Here is a 15,122-nt window from a genome sequence, read left to right as displayed (position 1 = left end):
CGTGGGTTTCGAGGAACCGAACCCACCATCTTGCTGATCAACGGCGCTTTGCGCCACAGGTTTGTTTCACCTACCACTCTAGTATTTAGATTTTTATGCATTGGGGACAATTGCATGTTTTTTTGTTGGCGGTGGGGTAAATTGAAAGTGAGCATTAGGGTGAAGTCTAAGTAGCCCAACTCACTATCCTCTTTTGGGGTTTTCTTGCCTGTGTTCTTTTTCCCCAAAAGATTGATTACTTTTCTGTTGAACCGGCATGTTTATATCTTTTGTACATAGTTTAATTCTGAAGCATAATGGCTAAAATGATATCCTGATATAGTGGAAAATGATGGATGACTAGGCATAGTAACTGATAATTGTGTGGCTCTAAGCATGACATAAAGTTACACCATTGCATTACCCTAAGTCTTAAATTCGAACTAGGTGTCTGATAATCTGGTATAGTGATGAGATGACAAGTGAGTGTGAGGAAAATTCGAATAAGTCCACTATTGGTACTGAGCTAGAACTTGCCTGGTTAGTCCTGCTAAAAGTAAGTTGTAATAGACAATTAGGAAAGGATCATAAGCCTTTATTCAATATAGCCCATTTCTAAACTAAATAAAATAAATCAAATGAAATTTATCCTTCTTTGATCCAAATAATCTGAGCTTAAATTAGACCTTTCTTTTTCATCCCAACTGATCTTTTCTGGGAACAATGTGGTGGCACTGGTCTCTCCTTGGACATGTGCACCTCATCTTATGCCAAAAGCATAAGTTGAGGGTGGCTAATGTAGTAAACAACCTTCATTATGGCCCTGACCCAATTTTGGGTATTGTGTACCTTGACTCATAGCAAAGCCATGAGTTGAGGGTGGCTATTATGAGGAATGCTCTGGAAAGTGGGGTTAAAAGAACAAATAGAGAGAAAGAACAAAAGTAAAGTGACTCAAGAATTAGTTGAAAGAAAAGTGAAGAAAAAGAAAAATATACAAGAAATACAAGCAAGAAAAGAAGAGAGTCACTTACACAAATGAAGAAAGAAGAGAAAATAGCAAGGTGAAAGAATATGATAAACTGGGCAAGATAAAATGATAGAAAGTGGAAGGTTTAGACGATATGTCAAGGAGGGCAAAAATTCACTAAAGTATACCTAAATATACCCTACCTGACCCTGAGCCTATGTTACAAGCCAAGAAAGTCCTATCGTGATCCTAAGGGTTGTATAGCGAACTTAAGGCAGTGAAAATAAGGGCAAGCTTATGGCAATAGGTATGAATGAGTGTGACTTTGTTCTGAGAGCGAGTGTTGAAAAGTAATCCTTATACTAAAATTGAAATCATTGTGTGAAAAATGAGGATTTTGTTTTGAAGTGAGGACACTAGTTGCAATACCAGAATTGTTAGCACCTTAGTGAGAAGTTGAAGAGGATAGGTGTTAATGCATGGCGAGTCTGTGTCATGTTCTGATCCCACATAGTTCAAGCCTAATAGTGATAGAAGGCATAGATTTGATGAGATTAATCGGGATTGATATCGAAATGATTGCAAAGGATAAAACATGGATACTATTGTACAAAGATTGTGTAGTGAGTCATAGTACGTCGCTTGAGGACAAACAACGAATTTAAGTTGAGGGTGTTGATATACCGTGGTTTCACGGTATAATTAATACTTTTTCCTTAAGTTTAGTGTGTCCAAAAGCCTTTTTTGTGCTAATTTTTATATAAGTTTCTCTTTGTTTTGCAGGAAATCTGTCCAAAGCTGAATGCGGAGATTTTGAGTGAAGAAATGCAGAAGAAACCACCTACGGAGCTTATGACGGTCCGTCGTGCTTGTGACGGTCCGTAGGTGGCAGCGTAGTGCAGCTACTGAAGGAAGATGGGGAAGTCTGACCAAGTGTGGGGTTACGAAGGCATGCGACGGTCCGTCGCATCTATGACGGTCTGTCCTGCAGGTTCGTCATGAAGTTTAGAGAAGTGATCCCAGTACCCATATTCCAAGAGTTGAAGTGTTTTGAAACGAAGGCTCTCGACGGACCGTTGTGCCTATGAAGGTCCGTCATACTTGTCGTCGAGGGTAATGAAGAAAAGCATCAGAAGAGATTGCATAAGTATGGGACGACGGAGTCCATGACGGTACATCGTGACCATGACGATCCGTCGCGAGGTCCGTCAACCCAGCCGCGTTTTGGCAGATTTCCAGCAAACAGAGTCCTTGTTTAATTAGGTTTTAATTTTCTATAAATAGTTCAAAAAACCTCGTTTTTGAGGTTAGACGCTGGATAGTTAGACTCTTACATTGTTAGACTCCGTATTGTTAGACATCATATTATTAGACTTTGTGTATTAGTGTTAGATTTGGAGATTCTTGCAAGTGATTTTTGGTGATTAATCAAGCAAACTTTTGGATTTTACTCTTTCTCATTGAAGTAAGTATATGAACTCTTCTTTAATATATTTGAATATTGTGTTTATGGCCATGAGTAACTAAACTCCATAACTAGGGTTGTGGGAACCATAGGCAAATAATGAGATTAACCCTAACTAAAATAACAATTCTAGAATAGTGTCTTGCATGTATTAATAATTCTTTCACTTAGAAGTCTTTTTAACGGATGGACAACATTAGAACTCGCCTTAAGGCTACTTGCCGGACCAAGGAGGTAGATAATAGGAAAAGAATTATTAACATAGATTTAGTGTATACTATCTAATAGGCTAGTATTGATTGGTACGAGGTAATAACTTAGTCAAATATCGAATATGATACTTAATATGAGGTAAGGATAAGGGTTAGGATAGCAACACATGTAGCCAGACCAAGGTGCGGAAGTGAGATTTCTGATGCCGGACCAAGGATTTAGAAATACATAACTTATCACTTTGCATGCAAGATACTAGGAAAGAATTGTTATAGTTAGAATTATCAAGTTATGAACCTGTGGGGAACACGTAAACCCTAGTTACTTTAATTAGTTGATTAAAATCTAACTGTCAAAGTTGTTAAGTGTCTCTTTCAAGTTCGTTATTTATTTTCACTCATTTAGAAATAGAAACCCCCCTTTTTATGTTTTTACTTTCCAAGGAAGTCATTGACCAAACAATAGTAATAACAAGTTGAAGTTAAGTCTAGACTATTTTCCTCGTGGGAACGATCCCAACCTCACTTGTTGGCTTATTTACTTGACACGACTGCTTTACTTCTTATTTGATAAGTAAGTTTGAGCGTATCAAATCCCCCTCAAGATGGTGGGTGTGAATCTATTCAAAACTCCCAGCTTGGAAACCAAATGTTCATGTTGTGCTCTTGCCAACCCCTTTGTCATTATGTCTGCTTGTTGATCTTGCGTCCCCAGATATAGTGTTTGAACCAACCCCATTTGTATCTTTTCTCTGATGAAATGGCAGTCAACTTCAATATGTTTTGTTCTTTCGTGGTAAACTAGATTTGCTGCTATCTGTAAATCTGCTTTGCTATCAAAAAAGAGCTTCACAGGTAGATGTATTTCTTCCCCTAATTCTTTGTATAATGCAATGATCCAAACCAATTTTGATATAGTAGAAGCCATGCTTCTATACTCTGATTTGGCTGAACTCTTTGATACAATCGTTTGTTTCTTTGACTTCTAAGAAATCAAAGACTCTCCATGTTTGATTAAGAACCCTGTCACTAATCTTCTTGTATTTGGACATGCTGCCCAATCTGCATCATAGAAGGCTATTAATTCCTTGTCTTTCTTGCTGCTCATCAAAACTCCCATTGCAGGTTCTCTTTTTATGTATCTTACCACCTTGAGGGCTGCTTCCATGTGTGATTTCTTTGGACATTGCAAAAACTGACTTAAAGTTTGTACTGCAAACCCAATGTCAGGCCTAGTTAGTGTCAAATATAATAATCTTCCGATCAATCTTTGGTGTGGACCCTTGTCTTCCAACACATGATCATCTGTAACATTCATAGCTTTATCTAGCAATGTATTTGTTAACTTCAAGTTGATGTCCAGAGGTGTCCAAGATGGTTTAGCTGCACTCAATCCCATCTCCTCTATAAATTCCAACGCATATTTCCTTTGGTTCATTAGTATGCCTTTATCTGATCTGCTGAACTCTATACCAAGGAAATATCTCAAAATTCCAAGATCCTTAATCTTGAATCTAGCATGTAATTCTTGTTTGGTGTGCTCTATTAACACCAAATCATTTCCAGCTATCAACATATCATCTACATATACCAAGATCACTACTATTTCTGTACGATGTCTCTTTGTAAATAATGAATGATCTTGGCTGCTCTGATTAAAACCAAGATAAACCAATGCATCAGTCAATTTAACATTCCATTGTCTACTTGACTGTTTCAATCCATAGAATGATTTTACTAGCCTACATACCATTCCTGAAGTCTCCCCCTGGCTAGAAAAACCTTCAGGCAAAGACATGTAAACTTCTTCATTCAAATCACCTTGTAAAAATGCATTATACACATCCATCTAATGTATATGCCAATGAGAGGCTGCAACAATTGATAAAACACTTCTCACTGTGACCATCTTCAAAATAGGTGAGAATGTATCTTGATAATCAAGACCTTCCCTCTGATTGTAATCTTTGGCAACTAATCTAGCCTTATATCTCTCCACTGTACCATCAGCCTTAAACTTTATTTTATAAACCCATTTACAACCAATAGGTTTCTTGTGACAAGGTAAGGATACTATAAGCCATGTTTTATTTGCCTCAAGTGCTTGGATCTCTTCTTGCATAGCTGAAATCCATCTAGGATCTGAGCATGCTTCCTTGTAAGACTTAGGCTCAGTGACACTAGAGAAAGCACACAAATATGACTGACATTGTGAGGAGACATTAGCATAATGCAAACAATGAGATAAAGGACGATGTAATGAAGTGGAAGCAGCATGTGTAACAAAATCAGTCATCCATGTAGGTTGTTTCCTAACTCTCTGAGACTGCCTCAAAGGCATAGGTTCAATATCAACAGACATAGTAGGAATATAAACATCATCAACCACAATATCAGGAATAATGTCTGGGATAGCAGGAACAACATCATGTTGAGGAGACAAATGTGAGTCATTAATAGGAGGATCATCAATGTCTACAGATATGTCTAGGAAAACAGTAGGAGAGGAAGATGTATTCTGGAAAGGAAAAGAATCTTCTCTAAAACTAACATCCCTAGATATGAAAAAATTGTGAGTTACTAGATTATACAACACATAGCCTTTTGTAACTTCAGAATAACCCATATGTACTGCAGGAACAGCATTGGCTTCAAACTTATCACCAGGAGGTAAACACTTAGTGTAACATAAACAACCCACTGTTCTAAGGTGTGTTAAGGAACCTTTAACACCATGGTAAACTTCAAAAGGAGACTTGTTGTCGAGTGTTGTAGATGGCAACCTGTTCATCATGTAAACAGTCCCAAGCACACAATGACCCCAGTATTTAATAGGTATAGAACCCTGGAATCTGATAGCCCTGGCCAGTTCTAAAATGTATCTGTGTTTTCTCTCTACCACCCCATTTTGTTGTGGTGTGTAAACACATGTTTTTTTATGTATAATACCAAGAGATGTAAATAAAGCATGACAATTAGAATTGACAAATTTAGTGCAATTATCTGATCTCAATACTTTGACTCTTTTTCCAAATTGTGTACTAACTAGCTGAAAAAAATTTCTCAATACTACCACCACATCGCTCTTTAATTTCAAAAAAAAATCCAAGTCTTACGATAATGATCATCCACAACAGTCAGAAACATTTTATAACCATCAAAGGTAGAAACACGAAATGGTCCCCATACATCCAAGTGCAACAAATCAAAAATACAAGAAGATCGATTCTCACTATTAGGAAAAGGTAATCTAGTTTGTCGATCTAGTGGACACACATCACACCTGTCTAAAATTATTTTGCATTCATTAGGATCAATATTTAAAAAATGACTCATAGTTCCAACAGAGGCACGACCCATCCTTCTATGCCAAAGAAGGATGTCCAGCTTATTCTTGGAAGCAACCATCCCTTTTGGTGAGCAATCAATACCACTCCCTTTGTAACTCATCAAATAGATGCCATTCTTTTCTTCACCAATCTCCAGTACCTTCCCACTTGAGAGGTCCTGGAACACACAATAGTCGGGGAAAAATGAACTGAGCATTATAGTTCCTTAGTGATCTGAGATACTGAAAGTAGATTATATCTAAAATCTGGAATGTATAAAACATTTTTCACAGATCTTTCATCCATAAATTCACAACTACCAATATATGATACCTCTACAATCCCTCCATTTGGCAAATATACATGTTTATTATAAATAGTAACATGCTTCCTAGAATTTAACATTTCTTTATGAGAGATCATATGGTTGGATGCACCCGTGTCTATTATCCATTCCTTATCATCATTACATGCATAGGAAGCAAATACTTTATCTGTGAAGGTACTCTCATACAAAGGCGAAATAGAAAAATTACCTCCCATGTTCATTGAATCAGATAATCTGCACATATTTGAAGAGGAAGATTTTGGTACATCATCAGCCTTGTGCTTTCCGATGTTAGACTGATTGAGATGTGATGACTTATCATATTGCTGCATCATCTTAGGGTGTTGATGTGAAGGAATGTGGGATCCTGAACATCTATTCCAATCAGCATGAAGATTATCAGCTATAGAATAGTTATTGTAACCTGGATCATTACAAAAATTCACGTGAGCAGCTCGAGCCTGTGCTCCATCATTGTGTGATCGACTTTCCTCATTCCTCACATTGTGAGCATGACTTCGATTCTCTCCTTCCTTAGGACCATTTGGCTTCCCAACTTTCTTCTTGAACCTGAAGTTGGAAGGATATCCAATCAACCGATAACAGTTGGATTTAGTATGACCCATCGTCTTGCAATGATCACACTGAGCATTCCAATCCCTTTTAAACTTGCTAGGAACTTGACAAGCAGTCATAAGTGCTGCTATTTCCAGATTTGCAACATTACTAGCTGAATTTGCTATGACCTGTTGGCTTTCTCTTTCAATCATCATTGAATAGACCTGATTGATAGAAGGAAGGGGAACTAACATCAAGATCTGAATTCGAGCCTGCTCATAAGTCTCATTAAGACCCAGTAAAAATTGCAACAGCTTCTGTTGCTTCATAAATTCTGCAAAACCTCGTGATTCCGTGCAATTACAACCAGGAAAAGATGCGATGCAATTAAATTCTGCCCAACACAATCTCAATTTTGTAAAATACTCTGCTATAGTACTTGTACCCTGTACCAAAGTGACGATTTCTCTATGTAATTGAAAGATCCGTGACCCATCCGTTTTATCAAATCTCTCCTTGAGATCTCGCCAAACAGAGCATGCATCTATAGAGTAAATAATTCCACCCAATAACTCCTTGGAAACACAATTTATGATCCATGAAAGAACAATTGCATTGCATTTCTCCCATAAATCAGTCAGATTAGGACCAAATCCATCCTTCCTGCACTTTCCATCAATTAGCCCCAACTTGTTTCTTCTAAGTATGGCTATTCTTATCGACCTGCTCCATAGAGAATAATTCTCAGAACCTGTAAGCTGAATAGAGATCAATACAACTCCAGAAGTATCTGTAGTACTCAAAAAAAGAGGGTGATTGTGACTAAGTTTCTCCGGCAATTCGTTGTCAACTGTAACAGCCATTGTTGGACTCAACAACAACTTCAATTTCACCTTGCTAAGCTTCAATTCAGACAATATTAATGGCTGATTGCTTTGATACCATGTTGAAACAATAGAATTGAACACCTGAACAGAATGAAGAAGATTCTAGAAGAAAATCATCTTCAATTTTATCTTACTAGAAAGGATTACAAAATGAATTGAATTGATAACAACAATAACTAAAACTTCTACTTTATATAGGTTTTACAACTTTAATTAAAGTATTAACAACTAACTAATCTAACAGATTTTCCCAACTGTTATTTGTAATAACTAACTCCAGTTACCTAAGTAACAACTCTTTTCTCATTACACTGTTACATTAGATGGAATTATTGATCAACCAAGTCGCGGAGCAAGAAAGGTCAATTCAATAGATGGATGGTTAGAGGATAGGAGGGGATGCCAAATATCTCGGCAGCTATAGATCGGTTCAGCAAGGTCTTTGGGACCAGCTCAATGGTGAAAAGGATGCTGGATTAGGTCTCTTTTCTTTTCTTATTTTTTTAATTATTTTCTTATTTGAAATTTTATTTTCCATTCGCATTTTTGGTTTAATTTTTATGTGTTCTACACCTATTGTCTAAGTGCATGGGTGAACTATGTCAGTGTTGTTTTATTTACTACTGAAAAAACATTTTCACTTGCTAGACTGGGGTATTGTTACATTAACAATTAAAAATGAAACAGAGATCAATATGAAAGTAAAAAAAATGAGCAAACTAACTAGTTAGAAAATTAAGCCACCAAAAAGGGCAAAATCCTAATTAGCCTAACTAATGTTAGCACTTAGCCACCATAAAATTTTATAATTTTTTCATCACTACTACAACAGTAACAATGTTTGCGTAAATGGATATTTTAATAAATAAAATATTCAAAAACGCATAACAATTGTCGAATATGATCTATTAGTCTTCTTTGTTAGTGTCTTTAGTTTCATATTGCCAATCCTATATTGAAGATTGAGAATATGGGCCGAAGCAGCAGTATGATTGATGCTTTTTCCTATAATGGTAGTGTTATTTGTAGTTTTGATGATTTGACAAACCTGGGGACCTTGTAAAGGTATCAGTTTCTTAATTGTCTGTTGCAGGGTTCTTGCTTGAGTATTGCAGATGAAACAAACTCAGGGACCTAGTAGAGGTACCAACATCTCATGATGAGGAGCCAGTTGATTGCCAGCTGGAGACGGTACAGAAAGTAGGTGCACACTTCCCAATGGCGTTAGAAAGTGTGACTTTTCCAGCCAATGGCAAAGAAGTTTGGAAAAGTGACTTGCTCATATAAAAGGCACTTTCCTAAACATTTTTGGCTTAGTTTTTTAAACTTGATAAAAACTTTTCAAGAACTCTTGCAAAGGCTACTACAAAGCAAAGGCAGAATTATTCCAAGAACAACAGCAATATCTGGAGCTTTTCGTTTAGTTGTTTAGGAATACATTCTCTTGTTCTTAAACTGTAAACCATTCCTGAATCTATAAAGGAATTGGTGTGTTGTGTCTAAAGTCTAGGTTGTCCAGGTGGGATAGCTTAGTGGGTAGATTGTTTTCTACTTAGGCTTGTTAAGCAATAGAGGGCTATTGCTTAACGGTAAGATTGATAACTCTTTCTTACGTTTGGTGTAATCGTGTTTTACTTTTGCTTTTGAAGATTAGTGAAAACGATTGAAAATCCTGTGAGACAGGTCGTGGTTTTACTCCCTTAAGCAAGGAGGTTTCCACGTAAAATCATTGTGTTGATTTTACTGCATTTAAGTTTCTGGTATTTTTCTGGAGTGTAGTAAGGGACCTGGTCCATTACTTGTTAAGTGAAGGCTCATATTCTATCAAGTGGTATCAGAGCAGGCACTTTCTATTTGGTTAACACCAAGAAAGTGATATTTGTTTTAGAATGGCAGCTCCACTTATCCTCGAAGAAGGTCAGTCATCACACAGACCTCCTCGTTTCAATGGACATTTCTATAGTTGGTGGAAAGTTAGAATGCATGACTACCTCATGGCTGAAGACAGCGAGTTATGGGATATTGTACTAGATGGACCATTTGTTCCAATGATGGAAGAAAAGGATGGAGAGAAGACCATTACTGTTCCAAAGACTAGGCAGAAATATGATGATGCTGACAGGAAAAAGATTGAAAAAGGTTTCAAAGCTAAAACTCTTCAGGTCTGTGGTATAGGACCTGATGAGTACAACAGAGTGTCAGCCTGTGAGTCTGCAAAGGAAACTTGGGACTGCTTGAAGACTGCTCATGAAGGAACTGAACAAGTCAAAGAATCTAAGATTGACATGCTTACCTCAAGGTATGAGAACTTCAAAATGAAGGAAGGAGAAACAATACATGACATGTTCACCAAGTTGTCTTCAATTACAAATGAGCTGCGAAGTCTGGGTGAACCTATAAGCATGACCAAACAAGTCAGGAAAGTGCTTCAAATTCTTCCAAAGTCTTGGGAGAGCAAAGTTGATGCCATTACAGAAGCCAAGGACTTGAAGGTGCTGACTATGGATTCTTTGATTGGTAATCTAAAAACACATGAGATGAATCGAAACTATGACTTGTCAAAGAAGGAAGCCAAGAAGGACAAGTCATTGATGCTGAAGTATAAATCAGATGAAGATTCAAGTGATGATGATGATATGGCATATCTCATCAGTAGATCTCAAAAAATTGTGAGGAAAAACAAAATTTATAAAAGAGGAACAAACGGGACTCGAAATGCTGTTCAAGGTGATACTTGCTACAAGTGTGGAAAATCTGGGCACTTCATCAGAGAGTGTCCTTTGCTCAAGAATGAAAACAAGGAACATCAAAAACACAAGAGTGACAAAGAAAATAGAAGGGACCTGGTACTTGGTAATAGAGATCGTAAAGCTGCTGCTGATATGGTTGTCAAAAAGGCTCTTGCGGCATGGGGGGATTATTCAAGTGATTCAGAAGACCCTGATGAGCCAAAAGATGTGTCCATGGTTGCTGTGCATGAGGATGAAACTGTCTTCAATGAAATGTTTGCTCTCATGTCTCACACAGAAAATGAAGAAGAGGACAATCAGGTAACTCTTCTAGATATGAAAAATGACTTGGATAAATATTCTCTTAAAAAATTGAGAACTTTGGCAAAAGTCATGCTTAATTCTGTGATAGAGTTAACATCTGAAAGAGACACCATGAATGCTGAACTTGAAAGTTTAACTGAAAACAAAGTTAAACTTGAAGAGAAAATGTCAAGAATGATGTCTCTAGAGTCCAATAACTCTGAACTTAAGAACCAGTTGAATCAGATTACTGAAGAAGCTGAAAAGCATAATGGAAGGTCAAATAGTCTGCAAGCTGAAATTCAAGAAAAATTGAAAAACTCTGAGACAAATCTTAGTATGTCACTTGAAAAGAGTAACAAATTAGAACAGGATATTGTGAATCTTAAGGAAGAACTTGAAAAATCTCTTAAGTGGACCAAATCCTCAAAGTTACTGTCAAATGCAACAAATCAGAGTAACTTCAATAAGAAAGGACTAGGAAGCCTGAACATAAGTCCTCCTTACAATCCTCACAGTAAGTATGTGTTTATGTCTGACAATCTGTTGTGTCTCCATTGTGGTAAGAATGGGCATTTGAAGAATGATTGTGCTAGCTAGAGAAACTCCTAAGAAAGGTTCTCTAACTATGCTGAAAGGCATAATGTACCAATAGAGAGACCTGGTCCTCCAAAGCATGTTTCAACTCACAGATTTTCAAAGAAAAAATCTGTACCTGCCCCTGTGTCCTTTGTTAGAAAGCTTCAAAATCTACCATATTGGACCAAATACAATCTAATCACTCCTTTGTCTGCCTACTAGGAACTCAAGCTGAAATGGGTTCCCAAGCTTACCAAGTGATTTTTGGTGCAAGTGAGTGAGAGGAGCAGCAGTCAATACTGGTATATGGATAGTGGTTGCTCTAAGCATATGACTGGTGATGTAAAGAACTTCCTCTCACTCAAGACCCTCCAAGGAGGAGGTGTCTCATTTGGTGATGGCAAGAAGGGGTACATTTTGGGAGTTGGCAAAGTAGGAAGATCTCTTGAAGATTCAATTGACAATGTTTACCATGTGGATGGGTTGAAATACAGCTTGCTCAGTGTGTCACAAATCTGTGATAAAGGAAATGAGGTCAAGTTTACTTCTGAGAAATGCACTGTGGTGAGTCTAACTACAAACAAAGTAATTCTCACTGCACACAGAAGTAAAAATATGTATGTGGCAAACTTAGAAACGTCTCATGGAGATGACCTAACATGTCTTAGTGCTCAAAATGAGAATGCTGATCTCTGGCATCGTAGGCTAGGGCATGTGAATTCATCTTTATTGAACAAGTTGATTTCTAAGGACCTGGTCCGAGGTCTGCCCAAGCTGAAGTTTGCTGAAAATAAAATATGTGAAGCTTGTGTTAAAGGAAAGCAAATTAGGTCATCTTTTAAGCCCAAGAATCAGGTAACATAATCAAGAACCTTAGAGCTGCTTCATATGGACCTGTGTGGACCCTTGAAGGTTCAAAGCAGAAATGGCAAGAAGTACATTTTGGTGATTGTTGATGACTATTCAAGATACACCTGGACGAGATTTTTGAGATCAAAAGAAGATACAGCTGAAGAGTTGGTAGTATTCTTCAAAATTATTCAAACCAAATTGAATCAAGTTGTTTGCAGCATTCGATCTGATCATGGCACAGAGTTTGAAAACTCAACACTAGATAGATTCTGTAATGAAAATGGTACAAGCCACAATTTCTCTGCTCCAAGAACTCCTCAACAAAATGGAGTAGTGGAAAGAAAGAACAAAACCTTGGTGAACATTGCTAGAACTATGATTATTGAATCAAATCTTCCTCAAAGTTTCTGGGCTGAAGCTGTTAACACAGCATGTCATGTTACCAACAGGTGTCTAATAAGAGTTGTGTTGAATAAGACTCCATACGAACTGCTCAACAACAGAAAGCCAATGCTGAGCTATCTTAGAGCATTTGGATGCAGATGTTTTGTGCTGAATAATGGGAAGGATGATCTGGGAAAATTTGATCCCAGAAGTGAGGAAGAAGTATTTGTTGGATATTCTTCATCCAGCAAAGCCTACAGAATATTCAACAAATGAACACAATGCATTGAAGAAAGCATTCATGTTTTCTTTGATGAAAATGGAAGCTTAAAGAATGATGCATCAAATGATGACGATGATGTGCTGAAAATGCTCAAATCCAAGAAGATTGAAGGAGCTGAAGCTGATGTAGATCAACAACTGAAAAATGATTATGATGATCAGAATCATAGTCTACGTGAAGAGGATGCTGAGGTTGAACAGGATGATATGGTACCTGGTACTACTCAAAACTCCAGCCAGAGTACATCAGACTCCCCAGAAGATGATGTCACTCTTGATGAAGAAGAACATGATGATCTGCCAAATCAATCTGCTGCAAAGTCAGGATGGAAGAATAGTTCATCACATCCTCTTGATAGTCTCATTTCTCCCTTGAATTCTGGAATTCAAACTAGATCAAAAACAAAAAATCTAATTGCATTCTCAGCATTCATATCATCTATTGAGCCCAAGAATGTTAAAGAAGCATTAGGTGATGCAGACTGGATCAATTTTATGAAAGAAGAACTCCATCAGTTTGAAAGAAGTAAGGTATGGTACCTGGTTCCTCGACCTGAAGGAAGAACAATAATAGGAACTAGGTGGGTATTCAGAAACAAACTTGATGAAAATGGAGTGATTACTAGAAATAAATCCAGGCTGGTGGTGCAAGGATACAATCAAGAAGAAGGAATTGACTATGATGAGACTTTTTCACCTGTTGCCAGAATGGAAGCTATTAGAATCTTAATAGCTTTTGCTGCTTTTATGGGGTTCAAGCTGTATCAAATGGATGTGAAGAGTGCATTTCTGAATGGAGATATCAAAGAGGAGGTGCATGTTAAGCAACCTCCTGGTTTTGAAGATGCAGAGCTACCAAATCATGTGTTCAGATTGAATAAGGCACTATATGGTCTGAAACAAGCTCCAAGAGCATGGTATGAAAGGTTGTCAAAGTTTCTGCTGAAGAATGGTTTCGAAAGAGGCAAGATAGACAATATTTTGTTCTTATTAAAAAGAGAACAAGAATTGCTTATCATTCAAGTCTATGTGGATGATATAATTTTTGGAGCTACTTCAGAACATCTCTGTGAAGAATTCTCATCACTGATGGGAAGGGAGTTTGAAATGAGTATGATGGGTGAGTTGACATTCTTCCTGGGGCTGCAAATCAAACAACCATCAAATGGGATTTCAATATGCCAGGAGAAGTATATCAAAGAGCTGCTGAAGAAATTCAATATGTTTGATTCTAAACCTATTGATACTCCTATGGGAACAAATTCCAAGATGTTAGTAGAAGAATCCGATCCCCTTGTGAATCAGACAATGTACAGAGGAATCATTGGCTCCTTGTTATATCTGACTGCTAGCAGGCCTGATATTGTGTATAGTGTTGGAATGTGTGCCAAGTTTCAAGCATGTCCTCGTGATTCACACCTGAAGGCTGCAAAACGTATTCTTAGATACTTGAAGAAAATAGGGGACCTGGTTCTCTTCTATCCTGCAGGTGATACTTTTGATCTAGTTGGTTTTGCAGATGCTGATTTTGTAGGTTATCAAGTTGACAGGAAGAGCACCTCTGGAATGGCTCATTTCCTTGGATCATCACTTATCTCTTGGGGTACCAAGAAGTAGAACTCTGTGGCTCTTTCAACCGCTGAAGTTGAATATGTAGCTGCTGCAGCCTGTTGTTCTCAATTGTTATAGATCAGGCAACACTTAGAAGATTTTGGAATCCACATCAAAGCAATTCCTCTTATGTGTGACAATACTAGTGCTGTTAGTATGGGAAAGATTGCAGACATTTTCACCAAGGCTCTCAGCAAGGATCAATTTGAGAGAAATCGGTTAAAGTTGGGGATGTTGATCTCCAAGTGATGCTTTCAGCCACCAACAGTGGAACTCCCTTGATGTCTAAAATTGCAGTGCAGGTATCCTTTGTGTGAATTTTAAAAATCTGAACAAGATCTCTTTTTGTATCTTTAATAGGTATACTCTCAGTAGGGATCTGCTCAGCAAAAGAAGAGACTAGAACAATTAAGGGATGAAGTTAAACTCTATCATGGTACCTGGTACCTGTCCAGGTTAGCATTTTTACATTAAATTTAAATTGAAAAATTTGACCGTTGAAAATGCCACGTGTCAGTCATCGGTTACTCTGACCGATCAGTCCAATCGTTTCTCCCTCAAACGACGCATCCAATCAAGGACCTGGCACCCTTTCACTTCTTTTACAAAGGCCTTTTTCTTTTTGAAACTCTCATCCGTCTCTTAACTGTATCT

The 15,122-nt window shown here is 37.5% G+C and overlaps 1 protein-coding gene across 1 annotated transcript; it reads left to right on the top strand.

Annotated features, from left to right (window-relative positions):
• The first annotated feature begins 9,617 nt into the window (after nt 1-9,617).
• LOC138338387 (sporulation-specific protein 15-like) lies at nt 9,618-11,360 on the top strand. The gene has a single exon (XM_069289344.1). The coding sequence runs from the start codon at nt 9,618-9,620 to the stop codon at nt 11,358-11,360; it is 1,743 nt and encodes a 580-aa protein (XP_069145445.1).
• Nucleotides 11,361-15,122: the final 3,762 nt, after the last annotated feature.

Source organism: Solanum lycopersicum, chromosome 9 (assembly GCF_036512215.1).
Source record: "Solanum lycopersicum chromosome 9, SLM_r2.1".
NCBI classification, from domain to species: domain Eukaryota; kingdom Viridiplantae; phylum Streptophyta; class Magnoliopsida; order Solanales; family Solanaceae; genus Solanum; species Solanum lycopersicum.
This window is presented reverse-complemented; position numbering and strand designations above follow the sequence as displayed.